The sequence below is a fragment of the Balaenoptera acutorostrata genome, chromosome 8 (genome assembly GCF_949987535.1).
Source record: "Balaenoptera acutorostrata chromosome 8, mBalAcu1.1, whole genome shotgun sequence".
NCBI lineage: Eukaryota > Metazoa > Chordata > Mammalia > Artiodactyla > Balaenopteridae > Balaenoptera > Balaenoptera acutorostrata.
In genome coordinates, this window is record NC_080071.1 from 83384286 (window position 1) to 83408065 (window position 23780).

Here is a 23780-nt window from a genome sequence, read left to right on the forward strand (position 1 = left end):
ATCTTTTCCCACCATTTCTTCTTTTCTGCACTGTTTCCACCTGGTCCCGGGGCCTGATTATCTCTCCTTTTTGACACTTGCTCTATTGTTTAGGGCATCCCAGGCCATCCTGGACCGTATGGACCTGTCGGTTTGCCAGGATGCAATGGTTCTAAGGTATGTATGCCTCACACAGGAGATGGTTAGTTAATGTTTTGCTAAATGAATAAATCAAGGTGAAGTAGTAATGAGACAGGCTAGGCTTTCCTTGAAATATTCTTTTAACCAGAACCAATGGTATGTGTCTTCAGGGCAGACATATGATGGTTTTCTTTCTTCTTATGCCTTTTTCTTTACTTTCTTCCAGTTTTATTGAGATATAATTGACATACAGCAATACATAAGTTCAAAGTGTACAGCATAATGATTTGACTTACATACACCATGAAATGATCATCACAATAGTTTAGTGAACCCACCATCTCTTATAGATACAAAATTAAAGAAAGAAAAAAAATTTGTGTGTGTGATGTGAACTCTTAGGATTTACGCTATCAACGTTCATGTATGGTCTACAGCAGTGATAATTAGATTTATCATGTTGTGCATTCCCTCCCTAGTACTTATTTATCTTATAACTGGAAGTTTGGAGTACCATTTGAGTGTCTGCATCCAATTCCCCCTCCCCTCTCCCACCTTGCTTTCTTTTTTTAAAATATTTATTTATTTATTTTTGGCTGCCTTGGGTCTTCGTTGCTGGTCGCAGGCTTTCTCTAGTTGCAGCAAGCGGGGGCTACTCTTCCTTGCGGTGCGCGGGCTTCTCATTGTGGTGTTTTGTCTTGCTGCGGAGCAGGGGCTCTAGGTGCGTGGGCTTCAATAGTTATGGCACGTGGGCTCAGTAGTTGTGGGTCGCAGGCTCCAGAGCGCAGGCTCAGTAGTTGTGGCGCACAGGCTTAGTTACTTCACGGCATGTGGGATCTTCCCGGACCAGGGCTCAAACCCATGTCCCCTGCATTGGCAGGCAGATTCTTAACCACTGCACCACCAAGGAAGTCCCCCCAACCTTGCTTTCTGATTGTTTTTAGAGGAAGTTCTCTGATGTTCTCCCACCAAAATATAACTGGGGGCTCAAATGGTTATTTGCGTCTGAGGTTGTGAGTGCGTATAAATCAGAAACTAAGGCTTGGAATGCAAAATTGGTCTTTGGAATAGAATGACTGAGCTTTTCGATGTTCACTCATCTCCTTTGTTTCCTGACTGCACTCTCCTTTTCCCCAGAATGGTGGCCATGAAAGGAGTAATTACTAAAGTTTAAAGGAAGCAGCAATTGAAAAGTTCTTGGCACAATTAGCCTTTTGCCATTTATGCACAATTTGAGAAACAGTAGATTCTAATCCTGTTTTCAATTAAGATAATGGTTTCCTGGCCTTCAGCCTCATGACCCAGTAGCTGTAAGGAATTTGGGTTACTTTGTCTAGACTTATCACTGCAGGGTTGGAAGAGAGAAACAGGGAAATTATCTCAATAGGCTGTTCTAGAACAACTAAGAAGAATGACAAGCTCTGTATGTCTTCCAGGGTGAGCAGGGGTTTCCAGGACTTCGGGGGACACCAGGCTACCCAGGCATCCCAGTACGTTTATATTTCTAACTCCCCATCCAAGACATAAAGTACAATTACAAGGAGTTTCCTTTGGAATAACCATATACAGAAATCTGTCATGACCTTGGGGAAGTCTGGGGCAGCCAACAGTAGACATTCAACTAATAGTTGAGAAATGAATGAATAAATGCACTTTGAGACTTTGTTTTGCTTCTGAGACACTGAAGGGGAGATGTGAACTAGGCAGTGGGAGAGGCCTGGATTGTGGTGACTCAAGGATGGAAGAGAGGAGAAAAGGGCCCTGGAACTGGGACTTAGAGAGCTCCAGCATGTAATGTGAGATCAAGGACAATAAGCCTGTAAAGGAGGAAGGGCCCTCAAGGTAGAAGAAAACAAGGAGGAGCGTATTCTGGAAGCCCAGGAAAGATGTTGCTAAATAACAAAAATTTGACCGAGTAAATCTGACCATCTAATATTGGCCTTATTGGATGATTCATGAATCCGGCAGCATCCCATCTAGCAAGGAGAGAGTTGCTGCATCCAACCATAGATAGGAAAGGTTTTTAAAGCCAGAGAGGGAGTGGAAAAAATGACATTATTAGCAAAGAATGTATTTTTTTATTAACAAAGAAGGCATTGTCTTAGGCAAAGCTGCCTCCTAAGGGGAATGGAAGGTGCTATTGGGTGGAATATCTTATTAGTGCAGACCAGGAATTTCCAGGTTGGCTGGTCAAAGGTCACATTCCTAGGGAAGGTTAAAACTGTAGTCAGGTTAGGTATTAAGTCTTGGTGTACTGCTGTGGACCTAACAGGAGTGATTCCATTTTGGACTCATCTCCTTTTTAACAATTTCCAGTAAAGGGGAGTGACAGACAGCTGCCTAGTGCTGTTGAGAAATCCAGTAAGGCGGGAACCAATGTGTTGTCGTTGGTTTCAGTAACATCAAAGTCACTGCAGACTTTAACTTCCATGACAGATGGAGGGAGGACGTAGATGTGAGCATAAGAAATATGTGAGAGATGAAGAGAGTGGGAAGTTTGCAGATGACATGAAAGATAGACAAGGCATTATGGGGAGGGTGGATTTAGGGGCAGACTTTGTTTAAATGAGAAAGACTTGAGCATGTTTAAAAGCCAGTGGGAGGTATACAGCAGGGAGAGAAGGCAGAATAGCAGAGAGGACAAAGCAGGGATGCTGTGTATTTGATTTGCCTCTGGTTGCTAATATGCCGCTCCTTTTCCTAGGGTGCCGTTGGTTTGAAAGGAGAGAAAGTAAGTTATTTGTGGCATGTTATTGTTGAAAAATCTCTAATTGTACATATGAAAGGGACTTCTATTAAACAATAAGACATAAGTAATTACAAATCAGATCTCATGATTAATTCAGAAATCATAATAATTAGGACATGATATTTATTCCTATCGAACAACTTCTACTTCTTATCATAAATATGTCTTCAGGAATACAAGTTTTGTATTATTCTTTAGGAAAATAGGGTCTGGGAAAAGAGAACTGAACTTATGCTCAGGGCCCCAAATTCTAAATAAGGAATTGCCACTCATTTTGGTGTCTTGGGAAATGGTCTATTATTCTTGTGTCTTTCTTCCCTCCACAGTAAATGGTCAATTTTAGAAAATACGAAAATGCTTTAAATTCTTTAAAATGGAATAACTAAATAATCCTAAAACATTTCTCTAAGTATATATCCTGAAAGCGCTTTTATCCTTGAAGCAGTATGACCTTGAATAACCATTTAAAGGAGTTTTGAAGATATAACATTGCTTATGTTTGATGAACTTCTTCATTTTCAAGGGGGCTCCTGCTGAAGGAGAAGGTGTAGCCCTTGATGGAAAAGGTGACCCTGGGTTGCCAGGAGCTCCAGGATTCCAGGTACGCACTTCAGAGAAGGTCCCTATCATTCTCGATCTCTTTCTCTCTGTCTCTCTCTTTCCACCTCTTTTTTCTTCTTCTTCTTCTTCTCTCTCTCTCTTCTTCTCCCTCTATCTCTTTCTCACTCTCTTAAAAATATTTTTCATAGATATTCATATCTCTTCTATTTACATATTTACCTCATTTTATTCTAACACATTCACCTCATTATAAGAAACTACATTTAACTCATATAAAAAAGGTGATTTTGTACATATGTCTTTTAGCCTCTTCTTAAGTCTCAATCACCCAAGCTTTACTAAATCTAAGAAGGAGGCTTCAAGGAATGGTTGTGTTCCACTTTCTTTGTATTTGTTGAAATCCAGGGTAAGATTGTATTACACGTTGAATACAATTTAAAATTGTAATATTACGTAACAGTCCTATTGTAAAGTTTGCATGATAGTAATATTTTATTTAAATGCACCTTTCTCCTGTTGAATAGTTTGCTTTCTGATCTCTAGGTATGTCGCCGGAGGGTGATCCAGAATAGATACAAGGAAACAGCTATTTGGTGGCTGTGTGTACTTTACTCTGTGATTCAAAAGGATCTTTTGATAATAAATTATTCGATTGGTATATGTTTTTGAAGGCCCTCAAAAAGCTTTCTTGCTGCAAAGAAGTAGGAAAAAATAAATACGTCTTAGCCAAAAAAAGGGGGGGGGATCTTTTGATACTAACTTTCATGTTAATTAATCAGAAATATTTTAACTTAATTCAGAAGTATATATGGAAATTCCTGGGCAGAGATAGGTATCTGCCTGAGTGAGTCAAAGAGTTTGAGTTAAGGCTGTTGAACATCTATATGGTGAGCCATGGCAGCTAATGATGGGCTGCAAAACTGAAGAATGACACGGTTAGGAGCCATATAAGCTTTTGAGAAAAGATGCAGAATATGATGGCTCTTGTTTTTTTGCTTAGGAAGCATTTAGGGAGCCAGATGCTGAGGGCAGGGTATCTAGTAAGAGGAGATAGTAGCAATCTGGGACACGGATGTATCCCTTCAATGTGTATTGAGTGTTGGCCATGTACCACATGTGCTACTGCTGAAAGTATAGCAGTGGGACCTTCAGTCATACAAGAAATCCTTATTACGTGCCAAGTAGGTTCCAGGGGCTATTTAGGCGCTGGGGATACCACAGTGCACAAATCCCCAAAAATAGTTTAACAAAAATGTTTGCCCTCATGGCACTTACATTCTAGAAGGAGAAAATATTTAAAACTGTAAATTACTAAGTATACGTTGTATTAGATGGTAGTAAATGCCAAGGAGAAAAATAATGCAGGGTTGGAGGATAGGAAGTGTCCAGATTAGAAGGAAGGTTGTGGCATTAGATTGGATGGGCAGGAAGGCCCCATGGAAAGGATAACGTTTGAATAAAGATAAGAAAAGGGAGAGAAAGTGAGTTATAGAGATATCTGGGGAAAGAGGATTCTAGGCAGAGGCAGAGCAGGTGGAAGGACCCAGAGGTAAGAGCATGCTTGGAGAGGGAGAGAGAGAGAGAGAGGAAACATTTCTAAAAATTTTAAAACTCTTCTAAAGTGAAGCAACTGCTCTGGTCATTTTCCTAGAAATAGTACCATCAGGATGATCCTGGTAGCCTGTTATACATGGTAACACATGTTACACATGGCCTTTATTGAAATTAATTGAAGCCATAAATAGGAAACATTAGGCTCTGATTTTTCTAAAATAGTTTAATGCATTTAACTGATGGACATTGTTCTTCAGTGAGAAGTAAATTTAAACTTATTCTAATTCTTCTCTTAATTTAAAGGGTTTGCCGGGCCTTCCAGGTTTTCCTGGACCTATTGGTCCACCTGGCCCTCCAGGATTCCTTGTGAGTATGAAGCCGCCATTGCTATAGACATGGTAACTAATAAAAGAATTATAGCCTAAAATTTTAAACAGAGTTTTAGGCTTGATTCATTACCTGCTGTAATTTTAACTGGTGGATTTTTCTAGGGCTTTCCAGGAACCATGGGACCTCCAGGACCTAAGGTAGATGACAATTCATATGTTGTGTCAGCCGGCAGCACATCCTAACCAATCTAAAAGCCAAACTCAGTCTGATTCCACATGTGGGTCACTGCTGGGCACCCCTCTGGAACTCACAAGGATTCCCAGCAGGGAAGTGAGCTTGGCTAGCAGCTTGGCACCTCCGACTTCCCTTCTCCCTGCACTTCAGTAACTTGATCTCTGATACAAAGCGTCTTAATTCAATTATAAGGAGCTCCTCATCAGGAAAAGGGCAAGGATTCCTACTCCTTATGTTTCCCGCAACACTTTGCCTTATATATTTTTTTACTGGGCTGCTTCCCAAAGCCAACCGGTTTTTATACTAGTAAATAAAAATGACTATTCATGGGCTCATTAAGCAGGGTCCTGCATTTCTTTCTATTGCAAAGGCCAGCTGTTAGTATTGCGGAGGAAAAAAACTTTTTCTTCTATCTTCTTAGGTTCAGTGACTGGGTTAACTGTAGGAAGAAAGCCTGATTTCATATGCATGTGGAGACCTCACAGAAATGAAAATGAAAACCCCAAAGAGGCAGTCAGACCCAGAGGCTTGTATACCATTTTAACAAAGGGTGATAAATTTGTGGAGGAGTGACAGGACAAAGGAAAAGGGTTTTGAGCTTCTAGGGGCAGTAGATTGTGGAAAGGTCAATATATGGGGGAAACTAATGGAAGATAAGTGTTATTTCAGTAACGTTTGTTTATGCAGACTTAAGTTAGTGTTGTCTCCAGTGATGAGTTGCCTTCTCTTCCTGGTACAGGAGAGGGGAGGGTGACACCTCTACAAAGGGAAATGTATGCCCTGTCTTGAGGCAGATGGGGGAGAGCAAGGAACTTTTTCTGCATTTGCTGTTTCTCACTTGCCTTCAGCTCAAAATTATTTTTTGCCAAAGTGGTATATTTTGGGGTGGCATATTCTGATCCCCTTCATTATCTTAAGTAAACAAATATTGAGCAAGGCTGAGCCCCACCAGGAAATTACTTACTATCAGATAGCCTTTGTATGTAGGGTACTTCCCAAAGTGCTTTCACATTTATTATTTCATTGATGTGTGTCCACACACACACACACACACACGTGCACGCACATACATATCCTGTGAGATGAATAGGTTCAGGTTAAATGAATCATCAAATAGTAATTGGCAGAGCTGAGGTTTAACATCTTTTGACTCCTCATCTTTAGCTTTTCTCTACAGCTTGTGGCCTAATTGGGGGAAAATCTGCAAACTCAAGAGCAGAAAAGCAAAGAGACATTGGTTGAAATGATAGATTACTGAAGAGAGATGATTCACATTAGACTTATCTCATGTCACTAACTTACTAGTGAAGTCAGGTTGCTTGAATTCTATTCTTAGTTCTCTATTAAGTTTTGAATTTCAGAATCCTGAAGATCAGCTACACATCCCTCTTATTTTTAAGATGGGGAAACTAGGGCATCAGGAAGTTACCAGCCAGAGGAAGCAACATTGGCTGGTGGCTGAGCCAGAAAAATGTCCTCCGAGCTGGGTTCCTTCCCCTGCCCCACACCATCTCATGTTATCACTTGCCCTATTAAGTAAATCCCTTAAGCTTTCTGCGCTTCAAGATCTCTACTTTTAAAAGAAACATGTTGCCACTCCACTCCAAGAAACAGCTAAAATAACTTTTACAATACTAACATTACAGTTAAAATATAAATGTTCAATTATAAACATTGAACCTTAATGGGTTTAGACTATACATTCATGTTCATTTTTTAAAAAATAATTTGGTTTTGTCTTTTCTTACAGGGTCACATGGGCGATAAAGTGATAGGACAAAAAGGAGAGCGGGTAATTTAAATTCTGTGGTTTATTTGTGGGCAAGATATTTTAAGTTCCCTAGCAATCAACTTACACAATTTATTCACTAAGTCACACTGAAATGAAAGTATTTCCTGTGTCTCAGGTTTCATTTGCTTTATCTTCTTAGGTAAGAACTAAAGAGGAAATGTAGATCTCTCAAGCTTAGTTTTTTATTCCTGAGTGTATTTGTCTTTAGGGTATGAAAGGATTAACAGGACCGCCCGGACCACCAGGAACAGTTATCGTGACACTAACCGGCCTGGTTAACAGAACGGTAACTCTTCAATTTTATTATTAGGGTTGCGCCTTCCCCTTTCTGGGATGAGGTCCTTTGATCCCTTACCTCTTTTATAAGCTCTGTCACCTAAGCCCAGCTTAGCCAACCTGGGCCTCTGGATTTTATTCCTTCTCCATCTTTTACTCGAGAACTAGAAAACATGAAATGGGGAAGATACAAGGCAAGCCACTTCCAACATTCTTGAAGGAAGAGCCTAGATCTGATTTTGCTCACCCATTATCCCCATCCCTCTCCTTGTTCCTAACATAGGGTGGGTATACGGTGAGTATTTCTGAATAAACAGTAGCAAAATGGTGTGTGGCTCTGATGCAATTGGATAGTAATGACCTAAAGATAAGGGTAGAGCAATATCATAATCAAATGGGACCTTTTTACCCTGCCGTCATAACCCCAAGGCAACGTGGCCCCCACTCCTCTCCAAGGACCCTGTGACTCGTTATTTTGACATCATCATGTGCTTTTTACTCCCACATTGGGGTAGCTAGAAGGACCAGAGGATGGAATTGAATCAAATGCTCAGAAGAAGTGCATCACAACATCATACACCAATCCTAGACACCAGGTTGATCCTGGAATGTCTGGGAAGGGGAATGGGGAGTGAGGGGGAAGCTGACAATTTTCTTGTGGATTAACTAAGAAATAAACATAAATCATCCTTCTCCTTTAAACTTATGATTAATTGTTTTTAATAATAGCTTGATTGAAATATAATTCACATACCATAATTTTCATCCTTTTAAAGAATAAAATTCATGGGTTTTAATTATATTTAACAACATTATTGAGATATAATTCACATGCCATAAAATTCACTTATATAGTGTACAATTCAGTGGCTATTAGTATATTCATAGAGTTGTGCAGCTATAACCATGTGCAATTTTAGAACATTTTCATCACCCCCAAAAGAAATCCCTTAATCATCTCTTTCCAGTATAATTAATTTTTAATGATAGAAATTATCAAAACAAAACTAGAAGAGTTAAAACAGAACATGGTGAAGTTTTATATGGCCAAAATAATAACTCTCATTGAAGACTGGAAAAAAATTGGCTGAGGAGAATAACTGAACTTTTCAGAATTAATCAACAAAAGTATATTTAATAAAGTCTAAAGCTTTATTGGCTGAAAATTGATGGGAAAAAATCTTATTTTGACAAAATCAAGATCTGGAAGATTTGACCCAGGGGACAAAATTGAGTTATTTATAAAAATGATGCCCTCAGGAGGATACTCACATTGGGAAAAAATTGTTTTTGAAAATTATATTTTCACAATATGTGAATAAAATGTGATAAGGGCAAAACAAACCTAATTAATGAATTCAATCCTCATTGTAACATTTACTCAGAACATAGTTGATCTCAGTGAAAATAATTTCGATATATTAAAAATGAAAGTAAAATACATTAGAAATGATCTAATTGTGCTTATAGAAAACTGATTCAAGAATTAAATTAGTTTAATACAGTTTGATCTAAAGGATACTTTCATTTTTTTAAGAAAAAGAAAAGGTTGTAAAAAGGATATATTGTACAGCACAGGGAATAGAGCCGATATTTTATAGTAACTATAAAAGGAGTATAATTATAAAAATCTTGAATCACTACATTGTACACCTGAAACTAATATAATATTGTAAATCAACTATACATCAGCTTAAAAAATAAATAAAATATAGCACACAAAAAGTTTGTATATTGTTTCAGGGGGTTCCCAGGTATAAAATTCAAAATGTGAAAATTGATAATGTGGTGTGTTAACAGGAGGTATATAAGTAGCTTGAAAATCCAATCCATTGAACAGAGAGAGGACTTTTCCAAGTATAGTCAATAATATCTTGTTTGATCTGTTTGTAATGACCTTAACTTGTTTCTGCGACAGGACCTCAAGGGGGAGAAGGGAGACCAGGGAGCCGTAGGCCAGTCTGGACGCCCTGGACCCTCAGTAGGTCACTAAGAATCATGTTGTTCCCTTGAAACAAAGAGTAAAACCTTAGAGCATATTTTGACGTAGGATCTACCTTGAAGTCTTAATATTAACTAAAGCACGATAGTATTTTATTGCAGAGATCTTAAATACTAGAATTATTTTATGGCCACTTCTAGCTGAAATCCCTGCACTGTTTTACATGCACCCAATGGCACCCGTCTTATAATTTATCTTCAGCATCTGTTTTTAAATTAATATTCATAAATAAGATGTCCTTCTTAGATAACCCACCATTTCAAAAATTATAACAAAAGGGAAAAGTTAATAAAAATCAATGTAAGTCAAAAATCAATAATTTACAAAACTTGACCTAACTCTCATTAATACAGGGACCACCTGGAGAATCTTACAGATCAGAAAAAGGTGCTCCTGGAGAACCAGGCCTGCAGGTGAGTTTGGATGTTCAGTGTCATGTGCAGCCTAAATTAGTAAGTACTCAGGACTCTTGAGGTCGTGAATATAAGGTGCTTAACTCAAACTAGCTTAGATTTTTTAAATTTTTTTAAAAAATTTGGGAGGTAGAATTTATTTGTTCAAGTATCTGAGAAGTTCAAGGCTAAAACAAGCTTCAAGGACTTCTGAACCTGAAATGAAATGGGCAGGACTCTGTCCATTTCACTTCTGCTCCTCTCTGTGTATCAGCCTCATCCTCTTCTTTGACAAACAATCTTCATCCATATAGGGGGTGATGGGTAAAAAAAGAGGAGGATGTAGAAGCGACAGAGGCTCACTCTCCCACCCAGCTCTATTTTGCAAAGATTTAAACACATATATTGTTTAAAAACTCTAAAAATTATACACTGGGAAAAGTATATTTTTTTCTAAGAAAAAATATTCAACTAATATGATTTTTAATTTTATCATGGAGGGTAAACACCATAATAGTTAATCCCAAAAGCCCTGTCTGTTTGAATGCTGCAAAATACCTTTTATACATATATTTAAATATAGGCACATCTGGAGTTCAGGGAATTGCCAACATCGCAAATGAATAGACTGTGAACGCCTCGCTCTTTCTGGATTTTCCTGTTCAATTCTCTGCTCAGTGCTTCCTTGATTTTCCTTCTAAGCTTTGATGAGTAGTGTTAACTCTAGTTTAAGCTTAGCTCTTAATATCCTCTCCTTTTTCCAATGACCCTCTCTAATTTCCCATTCTGACTGGTTTCTGCCTTCCCTGGCAAGAGAAGGTCATCACCTGTTCTGTGATTAATAGTTTTTCCTTTTAATAAGTGGGGGAAACCTCAGTCAGGCTTTCTTGCCTAAGGTCAAGAGATGATCATATCATTTAAGTTTTTCATGTTTATTGAAATTACCCATATTTATTAAGTTACGTGTTTTTGTTTTGTTTTTGTTTTAGGGAAAGCCTGGGAAAGATGGTGCCCCCGGTTTCCCTGGCACTGAGGTAAAGACGTGACTTGGCCCATTAATATAGTGAAAGTGTCAGTCCTATTAGACAAAGAAGGGTTTTTGAGAGTCACTAAGTAGTTTTAAGCAAACAAAAAGCATATAGCTTTTAAAAATTACGTTTGAGAATCATAGTGTTACACCCTCACTGTGGAGAGAGGTCATCTGAGCACATTTTTTTTCCAAAAAGGAGTTTAAAGCATTTTGCTTCCTACAGAGGAAATTGATTATCAATGTGTCTTCTAACCTACGCACTTTGCTGTTCTCCGTAGGGAGCCAAAGGCAGCAAGGGTTTCCCTGGGTTAAGGGGTGAAGATGGCATTAAGGTAATTCCCTTCCTAACATCTATCTTCAGCTTTTTTAATTGGTTGGGTTTGGTCACCCTTTCCCCACACGTCCTGAAACTCGGTACAAGGAATTGCAATTAGAGCTCACTAAAACATCTTAGCATATTTGTTAAGAAGAAACAAGGGATGTGGCAACTATATTTGAATACTTGAGGGGGAGAGATGTTAAACCTGTTCTGTGTAGTAGAAGCTGACTTAGGACAGTGAGATTTCAGCTCCCCACGAGGAAGAAGCTGGAAAGGACCTGCGATTGGAGGAAGTTTCAGGTCATCAGAGGTCAAGGGTAGGCTGGTCCCCGTGAGTCTCAACCTGGGTCACGATGTACTGAAAGGTCATCATCAGTTAACTGTGGACCGTATTCCACATCATTGTTTCTGACAACACGTTAACAGATATTTTCAAATAGTTTTCATATGTAGGTATATATGCAGATTCAAGATTTTTATCCTGTGTTAATATTGCTTCCAGTAGAATTCTGGAATGCCCTCTTGAGTAGGTAAGAAAGGAGGTTGATTATAGCTGGGACGCCGGGAATTGCCTGCAACCCACAGCCTGGTTTCCCTGTGCCTCTAGTCTGGGTGGGAACAGGGGAGCACGCAATGATGCAAACATCCTTTGAAGGGAGTGATGTGGAAGAAACCTGGAGAACAACAGCCACTTCTTCCAGACCTTGTAGATAAGATTCTTGACTCAGATATGGCCCTCCAGGAAGATAATCAAAAGTAGTATCCCTTTCATGTTAACTTGGTTTGTACATTTCATAGAAATAACATCAATTTTAGCATAGATTTGTTTAACTGTGCATTTTGGTTTCTAAGTATACCTAACATGTAAATACTTCTGATTAATGTGCTCATAATTTGTAACTGTCTTTCAACCTAGGGGTGGAAAGGAGACATGGGCCCTCCAGGATTTCGTGGTCCAGTAAGTGTAATTAAAGACCCTTTTAATGTCATGTTTGATCAAGTCTTTCAAAATATCAAGGAAATTTTGAATCAGTGTCTCTTATTGACTGCTATGATAGAGATTATAGTATTTACCTTTTTATCAAACCGGGGCAAAAAAAATAGCTGTTGTCATTATTTGTCCATTTGATAATGGACAAGTATTTTTATTTGGTCCTACTTGGTCCCTGGAATGCACTGGCAATGCCCATCCTGGGCTGTAGAGAAGAAAACCTTAGTCTAATCAGGCCTGGCCCAAGGTAAGTCATCCCTTGCCCTTAAGTAGGGTAGGAAGGCAGCAGAGGAGGACAGCTTGGGCACCGGGGTGGCCTTCTCCAGCTGGGCCCCATTAAGACAGCCCTGCACTGGGAGGCAGCAGAAGCTCAGCCCTGGGTTTAATACAGGACCAGCAAAAACCAATGACCCCAGCCCAAGCTCCTTAGTGGCAGGCTGTTTCCCCTCCCCGGCGTGGACATGGATTTGATGTCTGTCAGCTCCTCACTGCAGGGTGGTTACATTTTATACAGTGACTCTGTAGCTTAAGGAGATGAGTGAAAAAGACCCAGGCTCTGAGTTCTGGTATCTTCCTTTCCTGCCTCCAAAGACAGTGGTTCCCACATTCAGTGTGACTGTGCAAGTGTGACAGAAAGCTCCTCCATGGTGGCAAAGGAGTCACTGGGGGCATGTGTGTGTGTGTGTGTTATTACAAACGCAGTTCTCAGACCCTTCAGGCTAAGTAAGTCAACTCGGTAACCGGAGGAGGGTCCCAGAGATCAGCCTCTTTACACTACAAGCAAATGATTCAGATGGCAAGTAATCCCAAGATACTTTTAAGGGGTTGCTGGGAAAATAAAAGAGGCAATTTTGTGAAGGTACTTACTTGGAAGGTACTCACATGTCTTTATGGATTTTATGATGGAGGAGATTATTACATTATTAGTACTATTATTAGTAGTAATTCTTTTTTGTGATTTTATACTGCTTAACCACAAAGCTCTAGTTACCTATTCCTTAAGTCAATGAACTAATTGGCCCCATGCAGCATATGAAAAAACTAAGTTTTTAAAAAACTTTTATATTTCAATCTTCTTTCTATCTTCTTTTCTCATGCTCAATTCCACATAACTCTGCAGCTTCTGCTAACTTCAGAGGAGGTTCTGCTTTGGAAGTAGATGGTTAAGGAGACCAGCAGTAGGTCCACTGATCACTTCAGAAATACGTAATAGTCCTGAGTCCTTGGACTGAGGAAACCTTTGTCTGAAGGTCAACAGTGTCCTGAAATTTAAAGAAACAATCAATAAAGTATTTTTGATGTGTAGGTCCCAATATACTTTGAAATAAATTTAGTCCTCAGGACAAGCATTTTTAAAAAGTGAAATAGAATAGAATAAAAAATATCAGTTGATCATATGTTGTAAGAAGTCACTATTTTGTGAAACTTTAATTTCAGTATACATATTCACACATTTATAGATATGTATATGTATATTTAAATGTGTGTATGTGATTTGGGCCACATTATAAAATGTATTTCTAATTGAAAGCCCATGAAATATATGATATCATGATACCAGATTAACTTTTATTTTTAAATGTATCCATCCCATATACTTAACTGCCATATCCTTCTAACACATAAACCTATGAATTCAGGAAAATAAGGAAAGTGTCATTCTAGCCAAAAAAGAAGAAATGGAAGTAATTGCATTTGGCGAGCTGTCCATAAATAGCTGTCTTTTTTCTTTATTAATTTCTTTTTCCTTTAAGACAGAATATTATGATGCATACCAGGAAAAGGGAGATGAAGGAATTCCAGGCCCACCAGGGCCCAAGGGAGCTCCTGGCCCACAGGGTGAGAATAAATTTCTTCCTAAAGCACTTGCTGATCATTCCATGTCTTTCTTTCAAGGCAAAATGTATAGCATGTGTTTACAGACCCAGAATTGGCAAGAGGAGAAGGGAGGTCTCCTAATGTTCATAGGTGGTGATATTTTTTGGTGTTTCCTAATTTTCCTATTTTCATAAGAAAATTCCATAGGTGGTATACAGTAGAAGGTAACTGAATTATCTTTATGTAGGAAAGCATAACGTTCAAGTCTGGTAGGAAGACACAAACATGGCTGGAGAGCAGGAGGAGGGAGTGTCCGAAACCAGCAATCTCAGTGGGATACAGAAGAGAAAATGGAGCCCCTGAAGAGCTATAATTTGAGCAAATCCACACAAATAGTGACAAGAAGGAACTGACGTCCTGGTTTTGTGACTTCCAGCACCATGAATTAAAGTCACATTTACTTATGTTCTATCCCCTTTGATAGATTGCAAAGATCTTGGCTAATAGCTCTTATCTCTTACTATACATTAAAATCCCCAGGAACTGCTAAATAAGACCCATGTCCAGGTCCCACCCCTGTGATTCTGATTTAATTGCCTGGAGGAGGGCCCTGGATACTGGCAGATCGTAAAAGCTCCCCAGATTAATTCTAATGTGCAACAGGATTAAGAACCACTGATCTAGGAAAATTATTGATATAAATAAGATTTCAAAGAAGAATTTTACTTAAGAGAGGTAAAAGTCTCAATGTACTTAAACAAATGGACAGATAAATATTAGACATAGATTTTTTAAAATCTGATATGCTTACTATAAATCACTCATATACATCAAAGAATTAGAGCCCTACGCAGTGTTACAGCTATAAGCAATCTGAGATGGATCCAGACCAAACTCATATTCTTGACAATTCCAGCTATTTGATATTCTGGCATCTGAATCATCCCAGCAAAATACCCAACACAGAGCAGACTCTTAGGAAGTGTCTTGTTGAATTATTTGAAGATGGGAAAGTAGCATGATTTACTTTTTTTAAAAAATTGAAGTATAGTTGATTTACAATATTATATTGGTTTCAGGTGTACAACATAGTGATTCAATATTTTTGTAGATTATACTCCATGTAAAGTTATTACAAAAAATGGCCATATTTCTCTCTGCTGTACCATATATCCTTGCTGCTTATTTATTTTATACATAGTAGTTCATGTCCCTTATCCCCTACCCCTGTCTCTCTTCCCTCCCCACTTTTGAGTGCTAGACATCTAAGATGAACTTAGTTTCTTCTTTACAGTTTGTTTAAACGAGGGAAGTTTTCTCATATTTACCTATGTGAGAGTGGAGAAAAAGTATGAAAAATGTATTATTATATTATTATTATTATATTGTCATCCAAGATTTCAATAACGGAGGGAGGGGATATTTACATCTTTGTAAACAATTAATTGCTATTATGTATTCACAGGTCCCAGTGGTCCCCCCGGAGCCCCTGGAAGTCCTGGTACGTACATGTTTCTCGGGATACCAATACAAACGCTATTAAATGGAAAACACACTGCCCTCTAGTGAGTCTACAGTATTTACATAAGACAAATGTTTCATTAATTGATATACAAGTGTTTCCAACTTCTTAATCGTTACCTTTGTGACCTGCAGGGGAAAAGGGAGTGGAAACTGACACAAAGTATTACAGAAATGCTCTTTTTTACTTCTCAGTAGTTTTAACTAAGTGTAAGACAGTAACTTCGGTGTAAGGAGCAGAAAGCTTGAAACTCAGAAGAGGCACAGAGATATAAAAACAATAATTTTATGGCAACTAGGCTGCTTAAAATGATAGTTTTCATAGTGTATCACAAGTTGCCTAAAGACACATAAATTACAGCTTTTGTGTAAAGTTTTAATTTTTAACATATATTGTTTGTGGTACATAGACAATTCTGTGAAGTGGAAAAATATCCATGAGTCATTAGAGCGGTTGCCTCTTGAGAGAGGAAGAAGAATAGCATCCAGGATGGTTAAAGATTAACCACAGTAGCCTCAGTTATAACTGTCATACTGTAATGTGTCATTTTGTAAAGGAGACAAAACTAAGAACAAAATAGCAAAGATTTGGTAAGCCCTGCCATTGATTATATTTTTCTCTGTACTATGCTGTACATTTAAACTATTTCATAATTTTGAAAATGAATTAAAACTAAACAGATTGAAGAACTACATGTATATTATAATCCTATTGCAAAAGAAAAAGATAAATGGATAAATATTATGTGTACTTGCATATGCGTGGAAAAATATATACCAAACTCTTAACAGCAGGTATTTCTTGAGGTTGAAATGATGCAAAAGGGGATTTTAAAGGTCTGACCAAATATTAAGAAAGACTTCCTTCCAAGTAATGAATAGGATGGTTTAAAAAGCCAGCAAGTGAAAATTAAAAAGCTCTAAAACAGATGTCAATCAGAAGGATTATTAGCCTTTAGGCCAAAATCTTCATGCTCAATAATCAGAAATAATTGGATATTACCCCCACTGGTTTCTCAGCAGAGATTCTTAACTATGAGGCAGAGATTTGAGACTGCCCTTCTCACATCCGGGTCACTTTAGGAGGAAGGGGGTTTTATATCACCTGGCATGGCTTCTCCCCCAGGAGATGCCTGCCTCCCCCAGGGTACCCTTTAATATAACTAAGACGGTTGGCAAGATTAAAGTCCAATTACAATTTTCTCTCTTTCTCATTTGAGACACTGAAAGATAGGCATCTTCTAGTCTCTAATAAAAAAAATTTATAAAATAACATATACTGAAGAATTCCTCCTGAAGTCCTTTTGAATCAAGAGACTACAGTGCATCCCAACCTCTGTTTCAGCCCCTTGTAATAAGTCACGTAAATTACCTTGTTGGAATGGAATGGTCTGAGCTCTGCTGTATTGTGATAGTTTAACAGGGCCACAGATAAGGGACGTCAGATAATTCACTTTTATATGCTCTATATACTTTTCAATTGTACAACTTTTATAAGAATATATCATTTTTTGCAACTGAAAAACAAACGTATATTAATCAGGGAAACATTTAAAAAACAATAAATGATTATTTTCTCCAAGGGTCATCAAGGCCTGGCCTCCAAGGAACCCCTGGAGTACCAGGAGTAAAAGGAAGTAAAGGGGAGCGAGGACCCCCAGGAAAGAACGCAGCGGGGCTTCCCGGGTCCCCTGGCTATCCTGGTTCACCAGGCCCTACAGGGTTGCCAGGACCTCCAGGACCACCAGGTAAAGATGCCCTTTTGCATACGTTGCCCGGTGACAACGATGTGCCCATCGGGGGTGATGAACCTTACACGCAGCTTGGCCATCAGTGTGGACCGTAGGAGTTCTCTTTCCACTGGAGTTTCATTTTGTTAGCTATCTGTGGAAGCAGCTACGGTGGCAGGGCTACTTTGCAAGCACAGCCCAGTGTTAGCCTGAGTTCCCACAGAGGGTGGAGCAGGAGGCAGGAACAAGGGGAGGGAAGCAGGGAAGGAAGGACCATTATCAAGTTGGCCTAGGCCAAGTGCAACTGCTCATTCAGTCCCTGGAGACTATCTTCCAAGAAGCTGTATAACTTTGTCTCAGGATAATCTTTCCTGTGGGGGACAAAGAGGCAAGAATTTCCCCACCAGCCCCTATTTTGCATGGGTCAAAGTTGCGCCCCACAGGACGGGACGAACACCCTACCATCCCCACCCACATCCCCCCACAGACACACACTTCCAGGCTGTGTTGGCATGGCTCCTGGGGCATCCCGTGGCTTGTCATCAGCAGGGAAGCCCCAGGACAGGAGGCTAGAGGTGTGCAACATGGACCAAGGCAAGATGCTGCCAGGCAAAGTGGGTCAGAAACCACAGAGCGGCAGCCCAGAGGCTCTGAAGCGGTACCTGGAAGTTCTGATGAAGTTATCCTTTTCTCTCCATCCCCTGATAGAGCCACTTAGCATTCTGTGTGTGGCCGATAGGTATATAGAACCTCAGGAACATACAAATCGCTCTATATATTTTAAAATGCCTTTCCTGGCAGGTTCCTGGGAGGTCTTGTGTTTTATACCCAACCCTCCTACTAGCCTTAAGAATCTTCCATGGGTCAGTGATCTTTTTAGGAAAGGAAGAAACATTATTTATAGACAATATAATTATAAACATAGAAAATTAAAAAGAATAATCTGGAAAACTCTTAGTATTAATAAAATAATTCAGTTAAGTGTCTAGTTATATGAGCAATATTAAAAATAGAGGGAGTTCCCTGGTGTTTTAGTAGTTAGGATTCGGCACTTTCACTGCCATGGCCCGGGTTCAATCCCTGGTCAGGGAACTAAGATCCCAGAAGTAGCGCATCACGGCCTAAATAAATAAATAAATAAATAAAAATGAATAAAAGCTTTCCTTTAGGCTAACAACAATCTAAGAAATCATCCTATTAATAGAAGACAATGTCTAAGAACAAGCTGTTAAGCTATGGAGTGGATCTATGTGGAAAACTAAGCAAAACAAAACTCAACAAAAATACTTTATATCAGGGATTTGAACAACTTCTAGTCCTCCAAGTCTTTTTCCAGGTGTAGGTTTTTTGTCCTCATTTTATTGATGACAAGCCTGATACGCGCAGCTCACGAAGCTCAGGAACGTTCAAATCAGGATCTGGCCCACCATGCTCCCTCGCCCTTCAGAGACTGTTCTTGTTTCTTACCCTTTCTTCTCTAAGCAACACCTATCTGTCCTTCCTTTTGGAGCTTCAGAGTCCTGCAGAAAGTTTTCACTGAGCCCACTTACCTCTTACAACACTCAAGTTTATCCTGATCATAGAATTTTCCACATTGCTTGTCTGAGTCAGTTTCCCCTATAAGACTCAAAGCTCGTTGAGGTCAGGGAGTGTCTCATTTACTCTTTGAAGCCCAGCATACAGCATGGGGGCTGGAACATTGGAGGTACTCAAATATTTGTTGAATTAAATATGAAATGAATATGAAAATGTATAAGTATCTACAAATGTATAAATGTAAAAGTATACATGAGTCTACATTAAGTATAAAAGTGCCATAATATTTTACTTTTTTTCTATTTTTTAAATTCAGTTTGTTTTATTGAAGTATAATTGATGTACAACATTATATTAGTTTCAGGGGTACAACATATTGATTCAATATTTGTATATATTATGAAATGATCATCACAGTGTCTAGTTAGTGTCTGTCACCATACGTAGTTACAATTTTTCTCTTGTGATGAGAACTTCTAAGACCTATTCTCTTAGCAACTTTCAAATATGCAATACAGTATTATTAACTATAGTTACCACGCTGTATATTTCATCCCTATGATGTATGTGTTTTATAAGTGGAAGTAGATTTTACTGTTCAGAGATAACTACCCATTCAACTTAAAGACACAGATAACTGGATCACAAAATAAGCATTCTTTTCATAATGGAACAGACATAATATAACACATACATATTCCATCCAAATTAAATGTTTCCACTGTTACCTGTTGCTCTGAAATTTGGGGAAGCTATAGGTACTGTTTGTACATATTTAGTTTCATCAGCATTGCCTTCAACCTATATTGGAAATGGCAAGACCAAAAATTAGATCATAGAACACAGCAATTTGAGAGAATTAACTATTGACTGTACCATTATAATAGCAGATGTATGTGGAAGACTGGGAACAGCTTTCTTGAAAAGCTGCTTTAAGAATGACAAACTCTACCATATGATCCAATAATCCCACTCCTGGGCATATATCCAGAAAAGATGAAAACTCTAATTCAAAGAGATATATGCACTCCAATGTTCATAGCAGTCCTATTTACAATAGCCAAGACAAGGAAGCAACCTAAATGTCCATTGACAGATGAATGGATAAAGAAGATATGGTATATATATATATATATATATATATATATATATATATATATATATAATAGAATATTACCCAGCCGTAAAAAATAATTCAATAATGCCATTTGCAGCAATATGGATGGACCTAGAGATTATCATACAAGTGAAGTAAGTCAGACAGAGAAAGACAAATATCATATGGTATCACTTATATGTGGAATCTAAAAAAATGATACAAATGAACTTATAAAACAGAAATAGACTCATAGACATAGAAAAAAAACTTACAGTTACCAAAGGGGAAAGGAGGGGGTGAGGGATGAATTGGGAATTTGGGATTCACAGATACCCACTACCATATATAAAACAGATAAACAACAAGGACCTACTGTATAGCACAGGGAACTATATTCAATATCTTGTAATAACTTATAATGGAAAAGAATCTGAAGAATATATATATACATATATATGTAAAACTGAATCACTTTGCTATACACCTGAAACATTGTAAATCACCTATACTTCAATAAAAAAATTTTTTTAAAAGAATGACAAACTCTGTTGATGTGAGTAAGCAATGAGGAGAAAACAGATGATGCCCAAGTCAGAATCCATTTTTGCACTCCATATAGATGAAACATCTACAATCTGTCAGGAAAATACAATGTATCAGAGATACACAGAAGAATGAGATCTGACCTTTTGCCTAAAGATGCTAAAGGGATAGTCTTGGAATAATTGAAAACAACTGAATAAGATAGCATGGGTTGATCATGCGCCAATAAATACCATCTACTGAGCTTTCAAAGAACCACTGCTTCCTTATTAAAAATATCACATGTGTAACGTGAAAGGAAAAGCTGGTCAGTCTTTTCAGTTGCGGACAACCTTCACAAGACTCAGCTTCCAAAACAGAGATGGGGAAATGCATATAAAATAAAGACATTACTAAAACACTTGCTAATTGAAGAAAATACTTAAAGAAATAAAAAACTAGCTTTGGTGTTTTCTCTTTGTAGGTGGTATTGTTTTTCGCAGAGGTCCACCTGGAGACGGTGGACTTCCAGGCCATACAGGGTCTCCAGGAATCCCAGGAGTTGATGGGCCCAAAGGTTGGTTCAATCAGTGATGTTTCTCTACTAGCGTAAGCCATTCTCATCATCTTTATTATCACTGATTTTTATATTTCCCTGAGACAACAATGACCCCAAAATAGCAGACAGTCAGAGACGGCTTCTTTTCCAAAAGGATTACCTAACGGTATTTATTTATCTGGAAATGAATCATTTATTTAGCACCTGTGCAATAAATCATTGGCTCTTCCTAGAATGTGGGTTGTAGCCTGCACTCAAGGAGAGAAACACTGAAATAGTAAATATTTAATACTAGGCTCTTGGGATTTCCTCTCTCAGAACGCAAAAAATAAGCTCAGATAAAGTAAGCAGATATAATAGATGAATGATGTTTTTATTAATATGTACAATGTCCTAAATGATTTTCAGTACATGAAAAAAAATTTTAGATGCAACAAACGATCGTGTGGTTCGAAAATATCTGTCCTTTCTAAGGACTCGGCGTGGGTTTGTGAGTGATGCAAGTGTGTTCTCATTGCAGGGGAGCCGGGCCTTTTGTGCACACAGTGTCCTTGTGTCCCGGGGCCTCCAGGCCCCCCAGGATTGCCGGGGTTAGATGGCATAAAAGGATTCCCAGGTACAGACAATTTGCACACAAGTATCTTTTCAAGTACCGAAAGGGTCGATTCACTGGGCAGGAAAAAAAGGCATCAGACTGCTAGATGTCAGGATGTGGTTTATATGAATTTGGAGGGAGACTTTCAAAAACACACTGTGTTCACATAAAGTAAGCCAAAAATCCCATAAAAGCTGGCATTTCCCCTTATTCCGTCTTAGTTGCTGGACTCTGGCAAACCACTGTGTTATCCAGGAATTGTAAACTCACTTTTCTACAGGGGACCAGCTGGTAACTCGGAGGACTGAAGCATCCATACCAAACACACACCACTTTTTTCTTCCATAAAGAAATAAGCCCCTGGGACTTCCCTGGCCGTCCAGTGGTTAAGACTCTGGGCTTCCACTGCAGGGGGTGAGGGTTCGATCCCTGGTTGGGGAATTAAGATCCTGCAGGCTGAGAGACGTGGCCAAAAAAAAAAAAAGAAAGAAACTCTCTCCCATTCTTTTTTTCAAGAGACATGACCCTCCTCAGTCTAATTTTTCGTGTCCCCCCTTTTGATATCATCATGGGCACATGCACTATTTCACATTATTCTTTTTTTTTTTTTTTAATAGAAGTTTTTTTTTTTTTTTTTTTTTAATTTATTTATGGCTGTGTTGGGTCTTCGTTTCTGTGCGAGGGCTTTCTCCAGTTGCGGCGAGCGGGGACCACTCTTCATCACGGTGCGCGGGCCTCTCAGTATCGCGGCCTCTCTTGTTGCGGAGCACAGGCTCCAGACGCGCAGGCTCAGTAGTTGTGGCTCACGGGCCCAGCTGCTCCGCGGCATGTGGGATCTTCCCAGACCAGGGCTCGAACCCGTGTCCCCTGCATTGGCAGGCAGATTCTCAACCACTGCGCCACCAGGGAAGCCCAATTTCACATTATCCTTAACCGTACAAGCACGATAACAAAGTCCACCAGTGGCCCCAGTGCCGGGGCAGATAAGGAGTGGTGAGGACCGCAGTAAGCTGCAGGGGCTACGCAGTAAATGGGAAGGTGCTATCAGGCGCTCAACTCCAGCCTGTTGTTACTTGGCAGCCTTTTAGGCTCTGTGCTAATAAATCTTCCAATTTTTCATGGGAAGAATAAAATTGGGACATTTTTTTTTCTGAAATCTCATGTTTTTAAAAAATATTAGCCGTCAGCTTTTGAAGGAAGAAACATTTCATAGGCCAGTATCCTGAGGACTAAATAAAGCATCTGTCGCTTCCCTTGTCGACCTCTGTGCCAGACCAGGACTCTCCACCTCAGCACTGTTGCTCCAGGCTGTGTCTGCCTCTGCTCTCCTACCTTCCCCTTCCCCGGTCATAGAAATGACCATGGACAAAGCCTTGAAGTAGAAGAAGTCTCTATTTTATTCGTTGGGTTCCTCTGCCCCTGTGCCACTCTGCTGGCTACCCAGGGCCTTCACGTGGTATCACACACCATCTAGGTTCTGCCATTAGCACCTTGGTCTATAGACAGCATCCTCAAATGATTTCTCATTAACTAATAAGAGCCCTCAAGTTACAGAGCCCTTGCTCAGTGCGCTAGGCATGGTTCTAGATGTCTTCTGTGCCTCCATCCCTTATTCCTCATGTCAACCCTAGAGCTAAGTGTTACATTAACCCCATTTAACAGATGAGAAAGGTGAGGTATCAGATGACGTAGCTAATAAGTGGTAGAGCCTGACTCCAGTCCAGACACTCTCCTCTGGAGACATGCTCCCGCCTTCTACACTGGCACCCCTTAATTGCTGTACCAGGCGCTGCCCTTTGAGCCAAGTTAATCCAAAGCTCTACCTTTGGAGCTAAGAGCTAAAAGCTCTGCCTTTGGAGATAAGAGCATGTTTGAATGTTACCAGCCATCCAGTAGACATTTGCATTGACACAGGGTCTTCGGGGAGGCTTGGTCTCAGTCCAAAGAAGAAAGGCTCATGGTGGCAGCTACAAGCACTGTGGCCAGCCAGTAGAGGACATGCATTAGGGCAGGGATCCTTTGTCACCCTCAAATCCTACCCACTTCTTCA

At 39.3% G+C, this 23780-nt stretch overlaps 1 protein-coding gene across 2 annotated transcripts in view; it reads left to right on the forward strand.

The window, feature by feature from the left end:
• The window catches only part of COL4A3 (collagen type IV alpha 3 chain), a 133794-nt gene that overhangs the window by 68235 nt on the left and 41779 nt on the right, over positions 1-23780 (forward strand). Inside the window, exons 7-24 of one of the 2 annotated variants that reach the window (XM_057551095.1) lie at positions 94-156; positions 1557-1610; positions 2825-2851; positions 3393-3470; positions 5288-5350; positions 5476-5511; positions 7299-7340; positions 7549-7626; positions 9535-9597; positions 9972-10031; positions 11000-11044; positions 11319-11372; positions 12276-12317; positions 14105-14189; positions 15634-15669; positions 17273-17437; positions 21061-21153; positions 21656-21751. In XM_057551095.1, the coding sequence (XP_057407078.1) occupies positions 94-156; positions 1557-1610; positions 2825-2851; positions 3393-3470; positions 5288-5350; positions 5476-5511; positions 7299-7340; positions 7549-7626; positions 9535-9597; positions 9972-10031; positions 11000-11044; positions 11319-11372; positions 12276-12317; positions 14105-14189; positions 15634-15669; positions 17273-17437; positions 21061-21153; positions 21656-21751 (1180 nt within the window). The remainder of the gene's footprint in view (positions 1-93; positions 157-1556; positions 1611-2824; positions 2852-3392; positions 3471-5287; positions 5351-5475; positions 5512-7298; positions 7341-7548; positions 7627-9534; positions 9598-9971; positions 10032-10999; positions 11045-11318; positions 11373-12275; positions 12318-14104; positions 14190-15633; positions 15670-17272; positions 17438-21060; positions 21154-21655; positions 21752-23780) is intronic. The other variant, XM_057551096.1, reaches the window with a different exon arrangement.